Genomic DNA, 20,593 nt, shown 5'->3' on the forward strand with positions numbered 1-20,593 from the left:
TTTTTTTTTAAAGGGGCCAGGAACACACCTCCAAGACAGGGTACTTACCTAGCATTTACAAAAATCCTAGGGCCAATCTCCAGTAGTGTTTAGTTAAAAAAGAAAAGGTTTTAGTCGTAGTATCCTATATAAACTTACAGAGATAAAAAAAGTAACCCTCTTGCTTTCCTTTCACAATGTCAGGGCACGGGGGGGGGGGGGGGGCTAACAACCCTAATGCAGGTCTGCAGAATCTTATTAAAGTTCTTGGGAGCATAAGTATTTTAGAACTCAGAACAGATTTAAGTATACAGTACATATACCTGGCACTGGAAAGGGCAGCAATCTAAACTCAAATCCATTAATACTTCAAAGAGAAATTACACTGTGGTACTTAAAAAAATTTAATTAAGAGCTGAAGTGATGGCTCAGTGGTTAGAAGCACTTACTGCTCTTTCAGAGAACCTGGCTTTGGTTCCCAACTGCCACATAGTGGCTCCCAACCATCTGTAACTCCAGTTCAGACATTCTCTTCTGACCACCATGGGCAATAAGCATGCATGTGGGGCACAGATATACATTCAGGCAAAACACTCAAAAAGTTAAAGGATATAAATCTAAAACAATATTCTAAGTACCCTCTTTCCAATGCAGATATTTCATACTGGGTAGAGAGTTATACAAACATGACAGTCCTATTTCAATTTCTGAACTATAAATAATAGACTTTAAACCTATACTCTCTAGGAAAGGAAATATATTTTTCTTTACTCTTCTTGTTTCTTATCTGGCTCAGAAGTCTTTGTTGTCATGAAATAAAATGGTTTACTTTTTAGAAGTAATAGTCAAGTATAAAAATAAAATCTCTAAGTTTATCTCATTTCTTTTTCTTTTATTGAGGCATGGTCTTTCTACGTTGTCCAGTTTAGCTAGCATTAACCTGGTAATTCTGCAGACACAATATCTGAAACCACTGGGATTGTCCTCCATCTCCACTTTAATCTATGAGACTATCCCTATGCCCTTCTCCCTGTAGTTTTTTTTTAAAGATTTATTTATTTATTTATTTATTTATTTATTTATTTATTTATTTATTTATTATATGTAAGTACACTGTAGCTGTCTTCAGACACACCAGAAAAGGGAGTCAGATCTCCTTACAGATGGTTGTGAGCCACCATGTGGTTGCTGGGATTTGAACTCTGGACCTTCGGAAGATCAGTCAGGTGCTCTTACCCACTGAGTCATCTCACCAGCCCCCCCTCCCTGTAGTTTTCAATTTTTAGGGAATCAAGGGAACCATGGATCACAACTGAATGCCTCTCCACTTGCCTTCTAAGAGGGCAGCTTACTCTTGATTTCTCATTACTGTACCAGTTACTTGTTTTCGATTTTCTGCAGCAACAGAAATTATTTTGTACTTACAGTTAGAATGCAATTTCCAGTAACTCAATCTGTCCTTCTGTAACTTTACTGACACACAGTAGAAAAAAATATTTTAAGAGTGACGGTCTCATTGTGTAGTCCTGATTGGCCCAGAACTTGCTGTATATATCAAGTTGGCCCTGAACTCATAGAAATCAGTTTGTCTCACTATCCAGAGTGCTGGCATTAAAGGTGTACACTGCCACCTGGCCCTAAACAATGGAAGAAAAATGGAAATGTTTTTCCTAATTTTATTGATATTGACCAAACTTTTGTTGTAGGTTTTTTTTTGAGATGAGAATTTTCTATGTAGTCCTGACTTGCTTTGAACTCATAATCTCCCTACCTCAGGCTCCCCGGTACTTTGACTGGACATTTATTTCTATTTGCTTTGTTTGTGGGAGACATGGTTTCACATTATAGACTGGGCAGGGTTGGAACTATGTAGCATAGGCTAGCCTCAAAATCTTGGCAATTCTCCTCCTACTGGGATTATCAGTAAGAACCACAACGTTGGCATTGACTAATAATAAAAAAGAATGATAACTATACTACCATATGAATCATTCTTACAAGAAACACAAAAGAAAAAATGCTTTAGACAACAAAAAAGAAAAAAGAGTTAAAAAAAAGAAGCCCTACATCAAGAACTCAGAATGTATCAGAAATTGTACAGAATGCTTAGGACATAAGAACAGATAAGACAAACTCCCTGTCCTTGGATTTAGGACAGGGAAATACCTATTGTTATTCTGAATATGAGAAAAATAGCCTTGATGCAAATCACAAGAGAACCAAAGTTGTTCAGTTTGTCTTTCTTAATTCTTAAGTCAGTAGAAGAGAAAAACAAGTCTCTTGCAGACCCTGGAATAAACGTAGGGTTTATCCTTTACTCAATTCATATAATAAGGCAACTTTCAGAAGCACAATCTAGAAAAATGTTAACAAATACAGCAACTCCCTCAAAACAATAATAAAAAAAATCCAACTTACTAACTGCTTAGAGAAAAAGTTGTCCCAACAAAGATTTTCTTCTGGAAAGACTTGACTGTAGGTTGAGTACAGAACACTCATCTAGGTTTTAAAAAGATGCCACCAGTGGCTCAGAACTACAATTAAGAACTCTAGAAGTGGGGTAGGGGGGAGGGTATAGGAGACTTTCGGGATAGCATTTGAAATGTAAATGAAGAAAATACCTAATAAAAAATTGGAAAAAAGCCGGGAGTGGTGGCACACGCCTTTAATCCCAGCACTCGGGAGGCAGAGGCAGGTGGATTTCTGAGTTCGAAGCCAGCCTGGTCTACAAAGTGAGTTCCAGGACAGCCAGGGCTACACAGAGAAACCCTGNCTNGAAAAACCAAAACCAAAAAAAAAAAAGGGCAGGGGGAAAGAACTCTAGAGGCGGGCTGGAGAGATGGCTCAGCAGTTAAGAGCATTGACTGCTCTTCCAGAGGTCCTGAGTTCAAATCCCATCTGTAATGAGATCTGATGCCCACTTCTGGTGTGTCTGAAGACAGCTACAGTGTACTTACATATAAATAAATAAATCTTTAAAAAAAAAGAACTCTAGAGGCTAAGACTGAAGAAGGACCATGAGATCAAGATTATACTTAACTACACAGTGAGTTGTAACAACTGGAATACATACCAAGATCTTGTCTCAAAGGATCAATGTGCCATTTGGCAGTATCCACAATCTAGGATTCTAGGCCACAAGGAGCCCAGTTTCTTCTTTAAAGATGCAAAGATTCCAGACAAGCTATTGGTGTCCATCTTTAATCCCAGCACTGAGAAGGCAGATCCAGGCAGACCTCCATGAGGCCAGCCTGGTCTATACGGGGACTTCCAGGACAATCAGAGCAGCATAATAGACTCTGTCTCAAAAAAAAGATACTCTGATTCCAAATAAAGAAAAATATTATAAGGATTTGAACCTTAGGTCAGGGAGTTAAGTGATCAGTTTGATCACAATAGGCAGCATAATGATTGGTGAATAAACAAAAATATTACAGAACACAAAATACCTATTACCAACCCCTTCTGCTGCCCAGTAATAGATGCAGGTACAGACTTGTGATTTAGTTACTCTTAATCATTTCTAGAAAGAGGCAGACAATCCAAATAAAACAGAACAGCAGGTTCTGAGATTTCAAGACAAAAAGCAAAATGTAATGGAAATAAGCTTTACAATGGTGAGAAATGTAGATGATATAGTTTTAATGCAGGCTCAAGGTTTACTAAAACAAGAAAAATAAAAGCAAAGAAGAAAGACTGCTAACAACTTGGCAAAGCATTGGGGGAGGGTATAAAGGAGGGCAAAGTGGTACATAAACCTTGTCTCTTACCCACCTCTGTGAAAATATAGGGCAGATGTTGCTATATGAAACTGAAATCAGATTAAAGGCAATTGGCAAATGAGCCATAAAACATTCATTCCTACAATGACATTACCATCATTTCTTTTGGAAACTGTATCCCTACCCCCACTCATTTTTAAAGCAGGTGATGTCATCCGCTGGTGCATGGACAAAGAAGTGTGTGCAAAAAGATGGATGGGTATGGCAGGAAGTCCTGGTATTTTCTACAGGAGAGACCTTCAACCAAAGCCATGCAGTGGGGAAAAAGCATTTCAGTCTGTATTTTTCCACAGATCTAATGTTATAATCAAATGAATATTTAATTGATGAGAACATTTGGTTAGCTACCAGAATTCTGGTAAAAAGCTATGTTTTTAGCAAAATAAGTACACAATATTAGAAAGGGTAATGTCTTTGGGTTGTCTAAATTTTTAAATATTTCTCCACAATTTACATACAGCACCAGTGTTTCCAGAACCAGTGTACAGAACTCACACAAGTAATAATTATATACACTTAGTTTTTAGGAAACGTAGAGGTGGCTTTTTTCTAAAACAGAAATTCTTAAGTTCCAAGAGATAACTGATATAACATTTACTTTTTGGGCCTGTGTTTATCATCCAAACTATATTTACCTCATAAGACACCTAGAGAACACTGGAGATATTTTATTCAAAGGAGTTACAAGCTCTTAAAACAATATTTAAAGTCATAAAGCAAATACTTTACTTCACAAGTTATAAGTAACTATATAGCCAAGACTGACTTACAACTTCCTATGTAGACCAGGATGGCCTTAAACTCACTGAGATCTGCTGCCTCTGCCTCCAGAGTCCTAGGATTAAAGTCATATGTCACCATACCCAGCAGATAACACCCATTAAGAAATACATTTTTTGAAATGTACGAAGTGGACAAACTATCCAAACACATTTGCAAAGGTCCTAACAATCAAAAAATATTTCCACTTCTTATTCCTAAACTACACAAAAGGCATCTGAACTTCAAAAAAGGCTCAAAGGTAACATTTGATATTATAAATGTAATTACACTAGGATGATGATTTTTAAAAATGTTGATTTAAAAATATACCTTGGAGAAGGGGGGTTCATTCATTCCCACAAATCTGTGTAGGTAGAAAAGGAGATGACTCAAACCATGCTCAGATAAACCCATGGATATAGGAAGCACAATGGGCTAATTAGTGGAAAGAGAAGCTAATTCATTCTTAACTGTTTCAGGTCAAACTTTAGGAAGTAGGATTGGTGTGTAGCAATAGGATTAGGGGCCTAGAGACTAGCAGAGTAGCTTTAGCTCTACCTACTAATTATGTGACCTTCTGCAAGTAATTTCACCTCTCTGTTCCTCAATTTATTATCCATAAAATGAATGGGTTGGTGTTTACCACAAAATCCCTTCCAGCTCTAAAGTTTGATGAGACAACTTCCAGAGAACAAATAGAATGTGATCGAAGAACGGTCACTGAAGCGTGTAAGACCGCAACCAGGAATTCAAGTATCTGGTCATCTCAAGGCAATTCTGAGCTAATTCTCTTGATGTCCGATGTACAGTTGAGTTTCTACTGGTGCTACACCATTGCCACATCGTAGGGCATTCAAATATACAGCTCTCACGTGGAGTTTGAGGAGGCAGAGCAGATAATCTGATTTACAGGAGAAACTTGTGACTGTGTCCCAACCACTAAATGACACCATCCATGTGACCTCAATGCTTTAAAAAGGCAAGGTGGCAGACATGGGCAATATGGTCTAGCCAAGCTTTCTGTTATCCCTAAATCGCAAAGCCGCCCAGAAGAAGGCCTCATGCTGACTTCTGGGGTTTAAATCTCTTGAAGGTCAGGCCGGCATAAGTGTGCCTATTCCTCAGCTTGGAAACTCTTGGGTTCATATCCCGCCAATTTGGAATTCTTGCAACTGTAAAAGAAAGTTCTTTTTTTTTTTCTTTTTGAAGGACAGGGGAGCTCTGCGAGGGATGGGGAGCCCATGGCACCTAGGCCATTGGACTTTGAAGTAGGGAAAGGGGTTGCGTGGGACGGGTCAGCTAGTCACCTGGAAGCCGGCTCCTCTGCTTCGGCCTCTGGACGCACACTGTCCGCACCAAGGGCACCAGTTTCTGCTTGAAAGCACCCGCCAGGCCTCCACACCGGAACATTTCGGCGACCGCTCCTCGGAAGCTCCCGCTCCTTCCTTTTCCTTCCACGCACCGTCGAACGGGTCAAACACCACGGGCTCGGGGCCGCTCCCCCTCCCGTCACACGCACACTACGCAGGCTCCTCCTCCCAGCCCGGAGTGGACATGGGATAGAGGAACCGGCCCGCTAGAGCCGGGAGGGGGAGAAAGCACTGAGGCTGGAGACCCACTGCGCAGGCGTCATACTCAGCGCCGCACTGCCATTGGTCCCACAGCGAGGAGGAGGAGGAGGAGGAGGAGGAGGAGGAGGAGGAAGAGGAGGAGGAGGAGGTCAGCGCATGCGTCCGGCGGCACGCGCTCTGCACAGCCCCGGGCCCCGCCTCCGCACTTGCAAGTTTCCACGAGTTAGCGGCGCTGGAGTAGGTTGAGCCGCTTAAGAAACCTGGGCAAGGGAGACTTGCGCCCGGAGGCGGTGGGTGGGGCTGCCGCTGGGTAGGCGATGGGGACTGACCGTCGCGCGTCACCAAACCTGACCTGAGAACTTTCTGGTTTTGTGTGTTTTAGGCATCTAGCTAGCCGGCATTTAAGCCTTTCTGAATCTCTCTGTGATCAAATTCTAGTCTTTCCCCAAGTCTTAGTCATTGAACCCGACTTCCTGAATCCTGAATACATTCCACCCATGTTTTAAAACTAACTGGCAATTTCTTGAGCAGCCCGATTTTTATTTATTTATTTATTTATTTATTTTTGGTTTGGGGTTTTTTTTTGGGGGGGGGGAGAGGAGGAGGGGTGGAGTGGGACGTGTACTTCCCATGTTATATCTCCGCTATCATTTTCATAGAGTGTACCAAGTGCCGTGGATAGTCTCGCTCTATTATGGCTTTCGTGCTTGAGAAGAGAAAGCTGACAAAAAAGTTTGTGCCTGACAGATTTTCTGTGAAAGAAATTCTCTTTTTTTTTTTTTTTTTTTCCGAGACAGGGTTTCTCTGTATAGCCCTGGCTGTCCTGGAACTCACTTTGTAGACCAGGCTGGCCTTGAACTCAGAAATCCTCTGCCTCCCAAGTGCTGAGATTAAAGGGGTGCGCCACCACGCCCGGCTCCTGTGAAAGGAATTCTAAGCAGGACTTAGAAAGTTGTGGGAGATACAGAGTGAGAACTGAGAGAAAATAGGTATTTTGTTCTCCTGTGGGAGATTTGAATTGCAGATTAAGTATTTATGGAAACTGCATAGTGGCCTAATGCCTGAACTCCCAGCACTGGGGAGGCAGAGACAGAAGGACAGCAAGGAAATTTGAGGCCAGCCTGGTTTATATCAAGGCAGTCAAGGCTTCGTGGTGAAGATGCCCTGTCCCTTGTTATGGAACAGTACTATATAGAGGCTTCTGTGGATATAAAAACATGGAAAGTGATCACTGTAATGGGATCTACTTGTCATTTAGATGATACTTATCACAGAGGAAGGAGTTTGAGACAGAGTCACTAGTGAAAGAGAAAGAATAGTATTTCAGAGGGTAAATGCATTGAGGCCAAAAGTAATATTTTTAGGGTTTAAACATAGTGACCTGAACTCCATAGGGACCTAGGTTGAATCCTGCCTCTGCTACTTGGACAAGTCACCCAGTTGGCTTCAACTGGCCTGGAGACAGTTGGACTTAAGGATGAAAACCTATAGTTTCTCAGCACATGGAACTTAATTAGGAATTAGAGACCAACCCGAGCAACATAGACTGCTTCAAAACACCAAAAGCCTGGGAGTATAGCTCAGAGGCAGGATGTTTGCTAAACACTCCAAGGTCCTCTTTTCAGTTTCAAACAGCACACAACCCCTCTCCAAGTTTTAAATAAAATCAGAAATAAAGTTCAGTCCATTTTCAGGAGACAACGACAGAAGACTTGCTGTATTAGGAAGTAGTGATAAGGAATGCAACTGCAACGGGGCCAGACTTGAACTGTCAAATGAATTTGAAAATGATGAAATTCCTTTTTTTTTTAACCTGGGTGGAAGGGAATTACAAAAGCATAGTTTAGGAAGTTTGACCCAGGAAGCAGGAGTCATTGCATGAAAACACCCAAAGTTTCATTATCTGTTCAGCAGATTAGATCAGTGTTTAAAATTGCAAGTCCTGAAGCCAGGAGTGGAGTCATATACCTATAATGACTGCACTTGGGAGGCAGAGATAGGAGATGAGAAGTTCAAGGTCACCCAGTCATCCTCAGCTATTTGTTGAGTTAGGGGAAAGCTGGGGCTACAAAACACCCTGTCTCGATAAGAAAGGAAGGAAGGAAGGAAGGAAGGAAGGAAGGAAGGAAGGAAGGAAGGAAGAAAGAAAGAAAGAAAGAAAGAAAGAAAGAAAGANGAAGGAAGGAAGGAAGGAAGGAAGGAAGGAAGGAAGGAAGAAAGAAAGAAAGAAAGAAAGAAAGAAAGAAAGAAAGAAAGAAAGAAAGAAAGAAAAACAACAAAGCAAGCTGGATGTGGTAGCACATGCCTTTAGTCACACACTAGGGGACCAGATCCAGGAGAATTCCTGGGAGTTGGAAGCTAGCCAGGACTACATAGAGAAACCCTGTCTCAGAAACAAATGGCAAAAAGACACCTATCCCCAAAGCCTCAAAATACAGTTGGTAACATTTTTAAGATTTATTTTATGTGTATGACTGTTTTGCTTGCATTTATGTCTGTGTACTAGGTGCATGCTTGGTGCCCTCATAACATCAATTAGGCATAGTTGGCGATGTTGTAGGGGCCAAGAAGTAAACTTAGTCATCTGCAAGAACAAGTGCTCTTAACCACTGAGCCATCTTTCCAGCCCTCATGACTTTTTTTTTTTTTGTTAAAGGGTTTCTCTCCATGTTGTCCTGGCTATCCTAGAACTTGCTCTGTAGACTAGGCTGGCCTCAAACTCACAGAGATCTGCCTGCCTCTGCCTTCTGCGTGCTGGGATTGAAGACCTGTGTCACCGCCTCCTGGCTTTGAGTGACATTTTTCATCTAAATCTGCAGAATAAAATAAATATATTTTATATTATAAAGACATTATAGATATTGCTTCTTGTTATTTCTAGAAACTCACAATATTCTGAAGGACTGAGGCAAGAGGGCCCTTGAGCTCAGCAGTTTCAGGGTAACATGGAATAACACAGTAACATCCAATCTCTTAACAACAACAGCAAATTAATAATAAAGATTAATAATAGGGACTGTAGAGATGGCTCAATGGTTAAGAGCACTGACTGATTTTTCCAGAGGTCCTGAGTTCAATTCCCAGAAACCACATGATGGCTCACAACTATCTGTAATGGGGTCTGATGCCCTCTTCTGGTGTGTCTGAAGAGAGCAATGGTGGTGTACTCATATGCATAAAATAAATAAATAAAAGATTAATAATAAACATAATTGGTTTAATACAAAGTCAATTATGTCTGCTAATAAAGAAAACTTTTGAAATACTATTAAAATTATGATAGTCATTCATATAAGTTATGAAATAACTGCATAATACTACAATAATTTAATAATGCATAATTCAAACAAAATAAGTGCAAAACACACATAATTTTTGTGATAGGGACAATGAAGCATTTCTCTTGTCCTTTTAGTTAAAAACTGGATTTTGCCCTAGTAAAATATTCATCAAACAAATTCCAAAAGAATGTGATAACAAACATTTCATTAGGATAAGAACTCATTGTGAAATATTATGTTTCTAGAAATCAAAACTTCAAACTTACAAAGGTACAAAGGTAGACCCTGTGACAATTTCTTTTAGCCAGAAGCATCTGAATAATTTTAAGTCTATATATGTGTGTATGTGTGTGTGTGCAATATATATGCAAGTTGGCATAAATTCTACCCAGAAGTTGGCAGCAACCTCTTTCTACTGAATGTGAAGAGTTTGACATTAATAGTTACTTCCCCACATTTTTTGAGACAGTCTCCTATAGTCCAAGCTGGCTTCAGATTCACTATGTGGCTAAGGATGACTTTTAACCTCTGATCCTCCTGCCTCTGCCTCTCCCGGGTCAGCATTGTACCAACTGAGCTAGCCCTCCTATCTTATTATTACAGCTACTCTTCTATGGGTATAGATCACTAGAGGCATCAGACTTTTTACAAGAAATGATCAAGTAATAATTTCTATTATATAGAAAATAGTCAATTGGAAAACAAAAGTACTATACCATGATGGGTTTGATATACATAATGATGGTATTGGATTAGCTAACTCCATCTCTGGATGGTTTTTTTAAAGATTTATTTATTTTATGTATATGAGTATACTGTAGCTGTCTTCAGATACACCAGAAGAGGGCGTCAGATCTCATTATGGGTGGTTGTGAGCCACCATGTGGATGCTGGGGATTGAACTCGGGACCTCTGGAAGGTCAGTGCTCTAACCCGCTGAGCCATCTCTCCAGCCCCCTCTGGATGGTTTTAATGTTGTCTAGTATAATCAAGGGTTTTAGAAATGGGTAACCCACACAGATAATAAAGGACTACAAATATATCTCCAATTCAAGAGTAAGATTAAGTAGAAAGCTGTATTTTTAATAACTCGAACTTGGCTGAGCACTCACATTCCAATATGCTTACACACACATCACTCAGATACTGGGCTGTTTTATTTTCCTGTAGAGGAATTTTGATCCAGCAACATGGCTGCTCTAGCAAGGGATCACATCCAAAGATCTTCTGGAATACACAGACACATCTTTAATCCCAGGAGACAGAGGCAAGCAGATCTCTGAGTTCAAGGCCAGCCTGGTATAGAGCAAGTTTCAGGTAAGGAAAGCTTAGGTCCAGGCATGGTGGTACACATCTATAAACCCAGCACTCAGGAGACAGAGGCAGGCAGATGGAGCCAGAAGATTAGAACAGATTGCAAAAGTTAGTATGAGGCCAAGCAGAGCAATCCAGTCAGAAGCTGAGAGAAGCCAGTTTGAATCAGTCAGCTTAGAGAGGAGTTTGGGCCAAAACAGCTGAGTTGAACCAGCCAGCCAGAATTCAGAAAGAGCTAGAAAGGATGACCTTATTCAGAAGTAAGTCTCAGAGGTTGAAACCATTCTGGGCCTAGAGCAGATTATACAGAATCTAGAAGCTTCCAGTCCTAGGCCTAGGTTAGCAGACAGAAGCTGTAAGTCTCTGAGATGACAATTATATCAGGTGAACAAAAGTTACTTTTACATTTCTCCTTAGTGGAAATGGATATCATCACACTGACTCTTCCTGTAGATCAGCCTTACAGGCAAAATGGCAGCTGATGTGTGCTGCTGGCTCCCCTGACTTTGATGACATTAGCAATATCTCCTATGTTGATGCTAATGGTATATGTCCGTGATACCTTAACCTAAGAAATATGAGGGAGATGAGCAAATTCCTAAAACAAACATAAAATGGGTGCTCTTTGTTGTATGCAAAGTGTACCTAAGTTGATTTCATACAGATTTTAAACCTGAAAGTTACTTTTGGGAGACAGAATATGGGTCTTGACCAAGTTGTGTGATGGTTAGTAAGCCTTGGGAAGCCACCCTCTGAAATCGAAAAAAAAAAAAAAAAGTTGTATTCATTTATCATCTTCCAAGCATAATCTAGGCTTCTGGCAAATTAGACCCAACCACTATATTCTACAGTCACTTGCAGGGGGTGGGTGGACCCTCCTTGGGATTCCAATTCCTCTTGAAACGCCGCCATTCAGAAACAACGTATGGCTCTGTGAAGGGCTCAGAGTATCAGGAATTATGGGTTTTATGCTGAGTCCTAAGTGCCCTCACCTGGGCTGGTAATGGTTAGCTACAGAAACAAAGTCCCCCTTTGCTGGAACTGTCCCCACTAGTTCCCCCTCCTCCTAGCCTCTGTATGGCCCTCTCCCGCGGCGGACCTTCCTCATTGGCCAGCCAAACACAACCGACTGTGACAGCCAATGGGAGCCACCCTCCTGAACATTCAGAGGGTGGGTGCTCGTGGTGTGATGAGGGGAGGTTGGCGCCTGGTACGCGCCCCCCTACATCTGGCAAGTCTTTGACAGAAACAGTAACACCCCCTACACACTCACGCCCGTGCCCCGTGTCTGCCTCCTTTCAGCTGCGCGGGGGCCAACAAGCCACTGCGTTTACTGGTGTCCTGGCAGTGTCCCCCCCACCCCCATTCCTTGGGCACCAAAGAGTGCACCTGCTTACTCAGTTACGACTGAATACCTCTTTTTCCTAAGACTTGGTGGGAAGAGGCAGGGAACCTCAGCAGCACAGCTGTCAGTGGCTGTGGAGGTGTGAATGAGCTATCTCAGATCCTCGACCACTTAATGCTGTACCGGACTCGAAACTCTCCTGCGATGCCTTAGGGTACAGCACTCTTTGTCCCCCCCAGCTGTGCTCACTGCCCACCGAGCCTATGCGCTCTAAGTGGGGGTGGGAAGCCTGAAACCCACCACAGAACTGGGGACAAGAAGGGAAGGCTAGACTGAGGCGCTGTGTTCCACACTCCTCATCCCTTCCCTGTTGTGCTTAGGCTTTCTCCCTCCAGTGTGTCCCTGGGGTCCGGAAGGGGAGGGTCTAGGCGAAGGCGCGGCACAGCCTGAGCCTGCAGTCCCAGAGCTCACACACCGGCAGGAGACCTCTCAAGACTGGCCCAGTCTCCATTTCTTCTCTCTCAAGCTTTTGTGTCTGTGCCTTTGGGCTGAAAGGAGGGTGCACTAGGAAAGGAGGAGGGGTGCCTGGGGTGAGAGCACTCTCTTCACGCGCGCGCGCGCACACACACGTTGCCGGCGCACGCACACACGGGCGGACACACACTTCCAGACGCGCGCGCGAGCACACACACACACACACACACACACACACACACGCACAAAGCTCTCTCGCTTTGAGCGCACTAACGTGGCCGCTTTCTTTGTGTGGAGCCCTCGAGTGGGGTTGGGACCCGGGTCCTGTCCCGGGGAGATGGCGCAGCCCATCCTGGGCCATGGGAGCCTGCAGCCCGCCTCAGCTGCTGGCTTGGCATCCTTGGAGCTCGACTCATCGATGGACCAGTACGTGCAGATCCGCATCTTCAAAATTATCGTGATTGGGGACTCCAACGTGGGCAAGACCTGCCTGACCTTCCGCTTCTGCGGGGGTACTTTCCCGGACAAGACTGAGGCCACTATCGGTGTGGACTTCAGGGAGAAGACCGTGGAAATCGAGGGCGAGAAGATCAAGGTGATCCAGCTGGTCAGGTCCGGGCAGGGAGGAACCTGGGAGGGGGTTTCCGCCTGAGGTATATTGCTAGTGATAATAAATGACTAGCTTTCGCTGTGTCGCCACCTGCCGAGCTCAAGACCCTAGGCATATCCACAACCCTTTTAGCTTCTTTCAGGGGCTCATCCCCACCTAACCCAAAATTTCTGGCAAGTCAGGGTGGTTGCATTCTTACCCTTTGCCCCTGCCTGACAGCTTTGGCCCGGGGGGGGGGGAAAGCAGGTTTGAAATTGTCCTCAATCCTAAACGGGAGAGACACCCCTGAACACAGAAAGGCCTGAGACATCTCTGGTCCTAGTTTTGCGGGATGGATCTCAAAGCACTTTACACATTTTGAGGTCCTTCTACCTCTTGGGTGCCAATAGGCTGCAAAAAAAGTCATCCTGGCTAAGCCCTGTGACATTAGAGAGGTCGGGAATTCCTGGAGCAGGAACACGGCTTTATTTTAAAATGCAGTTTACACTTGAGAGTAGAGCTGACTTGGGATGGAGGTGGCATGGAGGATGGTTATGTCACAAAGCCATGAGCCCCTTTGAAGATTGAGACACATCACCTGCTGGCTCTTCATAATCTCCGAAAACTTGTTCGTTGGGGGCAGTCCCTGCAGATGCTTACTGCTTTCAGTCGGTTTGGGTGAAGCTGATGAATAAAGAGCCCATTACTCACTCCACTGGCCTTGTCTTCAGAAGGCCTATTGGGAAACATACAGCAACTTCTCTCAGGGGCAGGGGGAAGTGCCTTGACACCCTCTCCATAGTTTACTAAATAGGCCAAGTACAAATATTTTTGTATGTTCATTTAGTGTAGTAAAAGTAGAAACTCGGTAAGACAGGGTATGTCAGTGTGTTGGGAGGGGGTAGCAGGAAGCAAGGTATGGCAAAAACAGCTTTGTGTGTCATAGAATGCTTGTAAGAAGACAACGGGACTACTAAACACCAAGTCCTCTGGACTCATAGCTGGCCTTTCCTTGAGCAGGACCCCAGGGAAGCCAGAGATGAAGGTAAACTTCTTGCTGGTCAAACACCTGAAGGAGACACATGCCCTGTCCTGTGTTCTGAGTGACATAGAGTGAAGGACTGGTGAACTGGAGAGAATGACAAAACCCCAAATTGTGCAAGATTTCTTGGTGATCAAAATGATTGCATTTTAAAATGACCGCAGCAAACAAGCCAAAGCACTGTGCTTTAGGAAGACGGGTGGAGAGAGAAGGAGAGATTCTGGGTCTGGGAGATAGTAGATTCTTTTGAACTTCTGATCTATTTTAGCTCTTTCCAATCTGAGGTGACAGGGATGGTCTTTTAAAGCCAATGTGGGTATCTGTCTTTATCTTTTTCAAGGACTCTTCATGTTGAATGTCTGCACAGTTCAGGGCTTCTTTCTTGAGGGTGCCTAGTTTCTTTAATATATGGCTATAAGACACTGGAAAGTCTTAAGACATGATTTTTTTTTAACTAAAGTAGAAATAAATCAATGGATGCATTTTAAAACACCTTCAAAATCATTCATGTTTAATGTTATCATTTATTTAAAATCAGGTATTACAGTGAGCTGAAGTGTTTCCTGGGCTTAAAAGTTGGAGCAGCATATTAAGTCCCTCTGAAGTTTGAGTGGTGGGGAAAAGGAATTGCATGGGAGTCTGGGGGGGGGAGGGAGATGAAAGGAGAGAAAGGGAGGAGGAGAAATGAGGGGTTGGAGGTGAACAGTGGATGGAGTTATCACCCAATGGCCTTGGGGAGGGCTTTAAACCATTACCTCTCCCCATCCCCCACGCCCCCGGACACCACCACCACCCCTGGACTTAACCTAACTAACTGGCTTTCAAGTCCCTGCCAAATATCCTAGACTTTTTTTCCCCAGAGGGCAGAGCCTGTGACAGTGTGACTCACTGGAAACAGGGATCAGCACAGATAAGTGCTTAATATGGGCTTTGGGGGGAAGATGATATTTTCAAAGGGACAAAGCCTCTCGTAGCACAGTTCAAGGAGGAACCTCTGAGGACAAATTGGGCAAGAAACCTCAGTGGAGTGTGGGACCTGGGACATGACGACCTCGCTCCCCTGTAAGCTGTTGAAACACTAAGGCCAAACCTGGCAGGTGAGAGACCAGAGTGTCTGTGGGAAGATGGCATAACATGGCAGCTGGCAAGAGATCAAGAAGGACGTAGATTGTGCCTCATGATTTTTCTGCAAGAAAAAAGTGGCAAAACATGGTTAGGGGTAGGGTCAGGGGTAGGGTCAGGGGTAGGGTTAGCCCCAGAGTTCAGCCACCTATAGTAAGCTATCAGATTATAGAATAATTCCTGGCAGGTGAGTGGTAGAGACTTCTCATTATCTCTTCCCAGTTCTCTTTTAGGCTTACTCCTTTGTGTCCTCCAAGTCGCACATATGACAATCTCTGCTGGGTGATAGATGCCCGATGTTGCTCGTTCAGAGGACTCTGTTACTCCAGCTCAAGCTGGATCTGATGCCTCTGACCTGCACAAATGCATTCACTTGTGGGCACATACTTACAGATAATTCAAAATAATAAGAACAAATAGAAACTAAACGAAAAAAACCATGTATTGACTAAACAAAGCCCAAGGTGAGCATTTTGTTACAACAACCCTAGGAATTAAGATTTTAAAAATATTTTTAATTTTAAAAATCTACAGTGTGTGTGGGTGTGTGTGTGGGGGGGCACATGTGTTCCACACAGCATAGTGGAGTTCAGAAGACAACTTGTGGGTCCCAATCTTTCTTTCCACCCTCTGAGTTTTACAGTTCATTCGGTTGGGTGCCAAGTGCTGAACCATCTTGCCAGGGTAAAATTGGGATTTTTATTATTCTCCTTTGAAAGATTAGGAGACTGAGTTTGCAACAGATGAAATACCTTGCCCATGGGCACAGTGATCTTTTGTCGTTGCTAGCATTTCACTTGAGATTCAGAGTCTATCCATGTTCTATATACTGAGCTCTACTTTAGAAGGCACTATCTAGTCCACTAGATTGGGAGAGATACACTACCAAGTAGCCAGTCTTATTGTGTCTAGGCTGGAACTCAAGGCACCTTCAAGTTGTCTCCTTCAGGTTTGGGGGTGAAGTTCAGTGGCAGAGTGTGTGTTTAGCATATGTGAGGCCTTGGGTTCAGGGCCATTAAATAAGTAAAAAATAATTTAAACAAGAAATCTATTTTGCTTATACTCAGGACACTCAGCAGGGTACTCCAAGTTCACTTTTCATACCATGACTGTCTCACTGTGGGTGTGAGAATTACAGAGGTCCAGAGATAGAAAAAAACCTTAGGGGCAAATCCCCTCTAATCCAAACTCTTCATTTTAGAGATAGAGAACTGGAACTCAGCGAGAGAAAGTGACTTTCCTAAGATCAATCATACAATGCAGGCTTCCTAACCTCTTTTCCCCTGATCTTTCTGGATTTCACACTGCCAGGCTTAGAAGACTACCCAAGTCCCAAGTTCATTTAACCCAGAAGGCTGTCTGTGCAAGCAACATAGTGGGACACCACATAGGAAAGCTGGCAGCTTTTCCTGATCAATCTAGGAAAGATGGAGCCATCTTCCAACTCCCAAAGGAAGGGTGGAGCTTTCCTTAATAACCATTATGATTATGGATGTGTCACCTACAGGGTTGGCTAAACCATATTGTGTCTGTCTCAGCCTAAAAGCATCAGAAACCAATGAATAGGGTGGGGTAGATAGGCATTGTTGAACCATTCTTGGTAAAATTACAAGAAAGTAGCCCTTCTGCCTAGTTTGGGTACTCCCACAGGCCTAGCACCCCCACTGTGGGCTGGCCATGTCTATAGGCAGGCATGGCCCAGACTGTAGAGTTCTTCCTCTCTGCTGATCACTGGGGAAAACACCTTCCTGTTCTATGTTACTAAGTGCAAAGAAGCTGAGCTCAGTGTTCCTTACAAGCTGCCTGCAGTCAAAATGACACCATAGCTGTGGGGGCTCCTAAGCCTCCATCTTCTGTCAGCCTAATGACTAATTATCTGTCAGTGTGTGCTCCTTGTTTCCTTCTCCTCTCTTCCTCCCATTCTTCCTCTTCCCCCTTCCCCTTCCCCTTCCCCTTTCCCTTCCTCTTCCCCTTTTCCCCTTCCCCCTTCCCCCTTCCCCCTTCCCCCTTTCCCTTTCCCTTTCCCTTCCCCTCCCCCCTCTCCCTCCTTTTTATTGTCATGTGTGTCAGGTTAGTATATCTGTGTATCTTAGATGCACATGGAACAGTCCAATTAATTGATAAAAATATTTCTTTTAAACTTTCCCCATCCACCAAAGATTGTAAATGCTCTTTTTTGCACATATGCCTTCTGCCATTGGCTTCCAACAAAAGGATACCCATGGTTCATTTATAGAAAGATGCAAGCTATGTCCCTTAAGGAAAAAAATACTTAGGTCAGCTAAGATATTGTTTAGGGGATGGAAAGCTTGCTGAAGCTTACCAGGCAGATATAACTCTCAGAAAATGGTAAAAAGGTGCAGTTTCTCTGTGGCAGCTCTCCACACTGTGCCCCCACCCCCAACCTTCATCTGTTTCCCATTAATCTGGGCTTATCCCAAGTCACTTGTGACAAGTTGATGCATCTTTCTCCCTGTCACACTCCACTGTTGGCCCTTGCCCTGTTTCAGCTTCTAGAGCCAAGTGTGCCCGAATGAGAACCAGTAGATCCAAGGCACAGTACTAAAAGTTGCTGTCCTTTCTGACACAATGGTAGCAACTAGTATCCATGGAGCACATCCCATTTTACAAACGCTGTTTCTCATATATCATGTCATTGGATCGTCCTACCAAGCAGAGAAGCTCACGTGATGAGGAGACTGAGGTTCAGCTAAGGAATGACTATTCATTTATTCTGCTACTAACTAGAAGTCAGAATGCTGTCTTTCCAGCTGCACTCAGCTGGCTGTTCATGTAGATTCAGTATAGTGTCGTGCAGCGTCAGGCCTGAGAGGAAGAAAGACTGTATACAGTTGGCCTTCTCATCCCAACTAACTGAGAATAAAATATTTAGAAAAAAAAAAGCCAGGACCGAGGGTCTAGCTCTGTTAGAAAAGTGCTTGTCTAGCAAGTCTGAGGCCCTGAATTCAATCCCAGTGCCACAAGATCCTGACCCAGTAGGGCATCCTGAAATCCTAGCACTCAGGGAACAGAAGCAGGAAAATCAAAAATTCAAAGGCTACATAAGGAGTTCGAGGCAGTCCAGGGCTATATGAGATCTTGTCTCTAAAACAAAACACACACACACTATACATATACATATACATACATACATACATATATATATATATATTACATATACATATATGTGTATTATATGTGTGTGCATGCATCTACCCTAAACATATACAGATTTTTTCTTTCTTCTCTTTCTTTTCTTTTCCTTTCTTTCTTTCTTTTTTTTTTTTTAACATGGGATTTCTCTGTATAGCCCTGGCTGTCCTGGAACTCACTTTATAGACCAGGCTGGCCTCGAACTCAGAAATCCGCCTGCCTCTGCCTCCCAAGTGCTGGGATTGCAGGCGTGCACTACCACTGCCTGGCATATTCCATAAGTAATATGTTGTATCAAATATTTTAAGAGATTATGAGCTGGGCAGTGGTGCAGTGGTAGCGCACACCTTTAATCCCAGCACTCGGGAGACAGAGGCAGGTGGATCTCTGAGTTGGAGGCCAGCCTGATCTACAGAGTGAGTTCCAGGACAGCCAGGGCTATGCACAGAAACCCTGTCTCCAAAACACACACACACACACACACACACACACACACGCACGCACGCGTGCACACGCGCACACACACACACACACAGAGAGAGAGAGAGAGAGAGAGAGAGAGAGAGAGAGGGAGACTATGTAGGTAGGAGGGGGTGAACAGCACACCATTTTACAGAGGGCTATTGAACTTACATGATTTAGGTATCTGGGGGTTCTGGTATCTGTATTGGGCAGTGTCATACATAGCCAAGGAATGCCACTAAAGCATACCTGCACAATTGCTCTTATTCTTTTCATTTTCCAGATAGGGATGCTGAACAAAAGACCCACAACTAGCATGGGATTTGGACAGAGATTTGCATTGCAGTTGGTTTGACTGCAAAGTACCCTACTGGCCCATTGAGACTGATGAGGATCTCAGACATGCATAGCTAAGGGGCAGGCCTCTACCATGTCCACTGGGAAGGAAAGAAAGAGGAGAGGGAGCAGCTACTTTTACTTCCTAGCAAGGATGAAAGCATTGTGATGATGTTGAGGACAGGGAAACCTGGATCCCCTGACACAGAGAACCCATTCCATCTGTCCAGTGAGCCTGCCTAATGTACTTCCCTTTCAAAGGCATTGAAGACCTACCACCTAGTTCTGTTTTCTGCTGGCTGTAGCCTGCTTCCAGGCTTCAGTCTCATTATGACGATGTGTGTGTGTGTGTGTGTGTGTGTGTGTGTGTGTGTGTGTGTGTGTGTGTGAAAACTTTGGATGTGGTTTCTATAGAGCAGGGAGGCAGAAGTAACTACCCCTGAATTACCAAGCCTCTGCATGAAAGCTTCAAGGCTTTCTTTGTAGCTTTAGAAAGACAGAGGAGGTCTCCAGCAGAGGGGCTCTCCCTACAGTTCTGGCAACTTGAGTGCTGTACACAATTAGGACGCCAAGGAAAAGCAGAACAGCCAACCTTACTCAGCTTCAAACACCTCGCACATTCCCACCCGTGTTCCTGCAGGTATTTTTAGAATCCTGAGCTCATGGCGTTAAAGCATCTGCCACATGCCTGAGGGCCGTTAGGAATTCAGCTTCACTCCGAGGCAAGAGTGAAGACGACTGGAGACTGGGGGTGGGAACTGGCGATCAGGAGCCAAGTGGAAATGGTATTCTTGTACTAGGCCCGTTTGCTTCTCCCTGACCTCCATCCCTCTCCCCATCTGCCTCTCTTTCTTCCTGTTCCGAGCACCAGAGAGGTAGAAGGAATTTTATATATATATATGTCTCTTCTTACAGAAACAAATAAGTCTTTGAGGATTTTTGGTTTCGGGTATAACCAAAGTCAGATGCTTTCTCTGAAATGGCTTTGGCAGATAGCTGGGAGTATATCTGCTGGGAGTTCTAGTGGCTCAGGCCAGTACTGCTTTTGATCACCACCACCTCAGTGATGTATAATCTAAGGCTGAAAAATACTGCCAGGTTTAGTTAGCAGGGGAACAGCAGTACCCGTGGCTACAGAGCACACAGACATATTCTAAATGGTATGATTAGACCCAAAGTGCAGTTCCTAAGAAAAGAGAATTGCAGAAGTTACACAAGATTTGCAGGGCGGGGGGGAGGGCAGTGACTGAAGAGAAGATGGCTCAAGAGTCAAGAGCTGCCAGGCATGGTGGCGCACGCCTTTAATCCCAGCACTCGGGAGGCAGAGGCAGGTGGATTTCTGAGTTCGAGTTCGAGGTCAGCCTGGTCTACAGAGTGAGTT

The 20,593-nt window shown here is 43.8% G+C and overlaps 2 protein-coding genes across 3 annotated transcripts in view; one reads left to right on the plus strand and one right to left on the minus strand.

The window, feature by feature from the left end:
- Aifm1 (apoptosis inducing factor mitochondria associated 1) overlaps nt 1-6,162 on the minus strand; it is a 36,600-nt gene extending 30,438 nt beyond the window's left edge. Inside the window, exon 1 of one of the 2 annotated variants that reach the window (XM_021187791.1) lies at nt 5,831-6,162. In XM_021187791.1, the coding sequence (XP_021043450.1) occupies nt 5,831-5,933 (103 nt within the window). In that variant the 5' untranslated portion in view covers nt 5,934-6,162. The remainder of the gene's footprint in view (nt 1-5,830) is intronic. The other variant, XM_021187792.2, reaches the window with a different exon arrangement.
- Nucleotides 6,163-12,457: 6,295 nt separating this feature from the next.
- Rab33a (RAB33A, member RAS oncogene family) overlaps nt 12,458-20,593 on the plus strand; it is an 11,614-nt gene continuing 3,478 nt past the window's right edge. The window contains exon 1 of the mRNA XM_021188286.2: nt 12,458-13,103. Within this exon, the coding sequence (XP_021043945.1) occupies nt 12,846-13,103 (258 nt within the window). The 5' untranslated portion in view covers nt 12,458-12,845. The remainder of the gene's footprint in view (nt 13,104-20,593) is intronic.

Source organism: Mus pahari, chromosome X, assembly GCF_900095145.1.
Source record: "Mus pahari chromosome X, PAHARI_EIJ_v1.1, whole genome shotgun sequence".
Classification (NCBI taxonomy): Eukaryota; Metazoa; Chordata; class Mammalia; order Rodentia; family Muridae; genus Mus; species Mus pahari.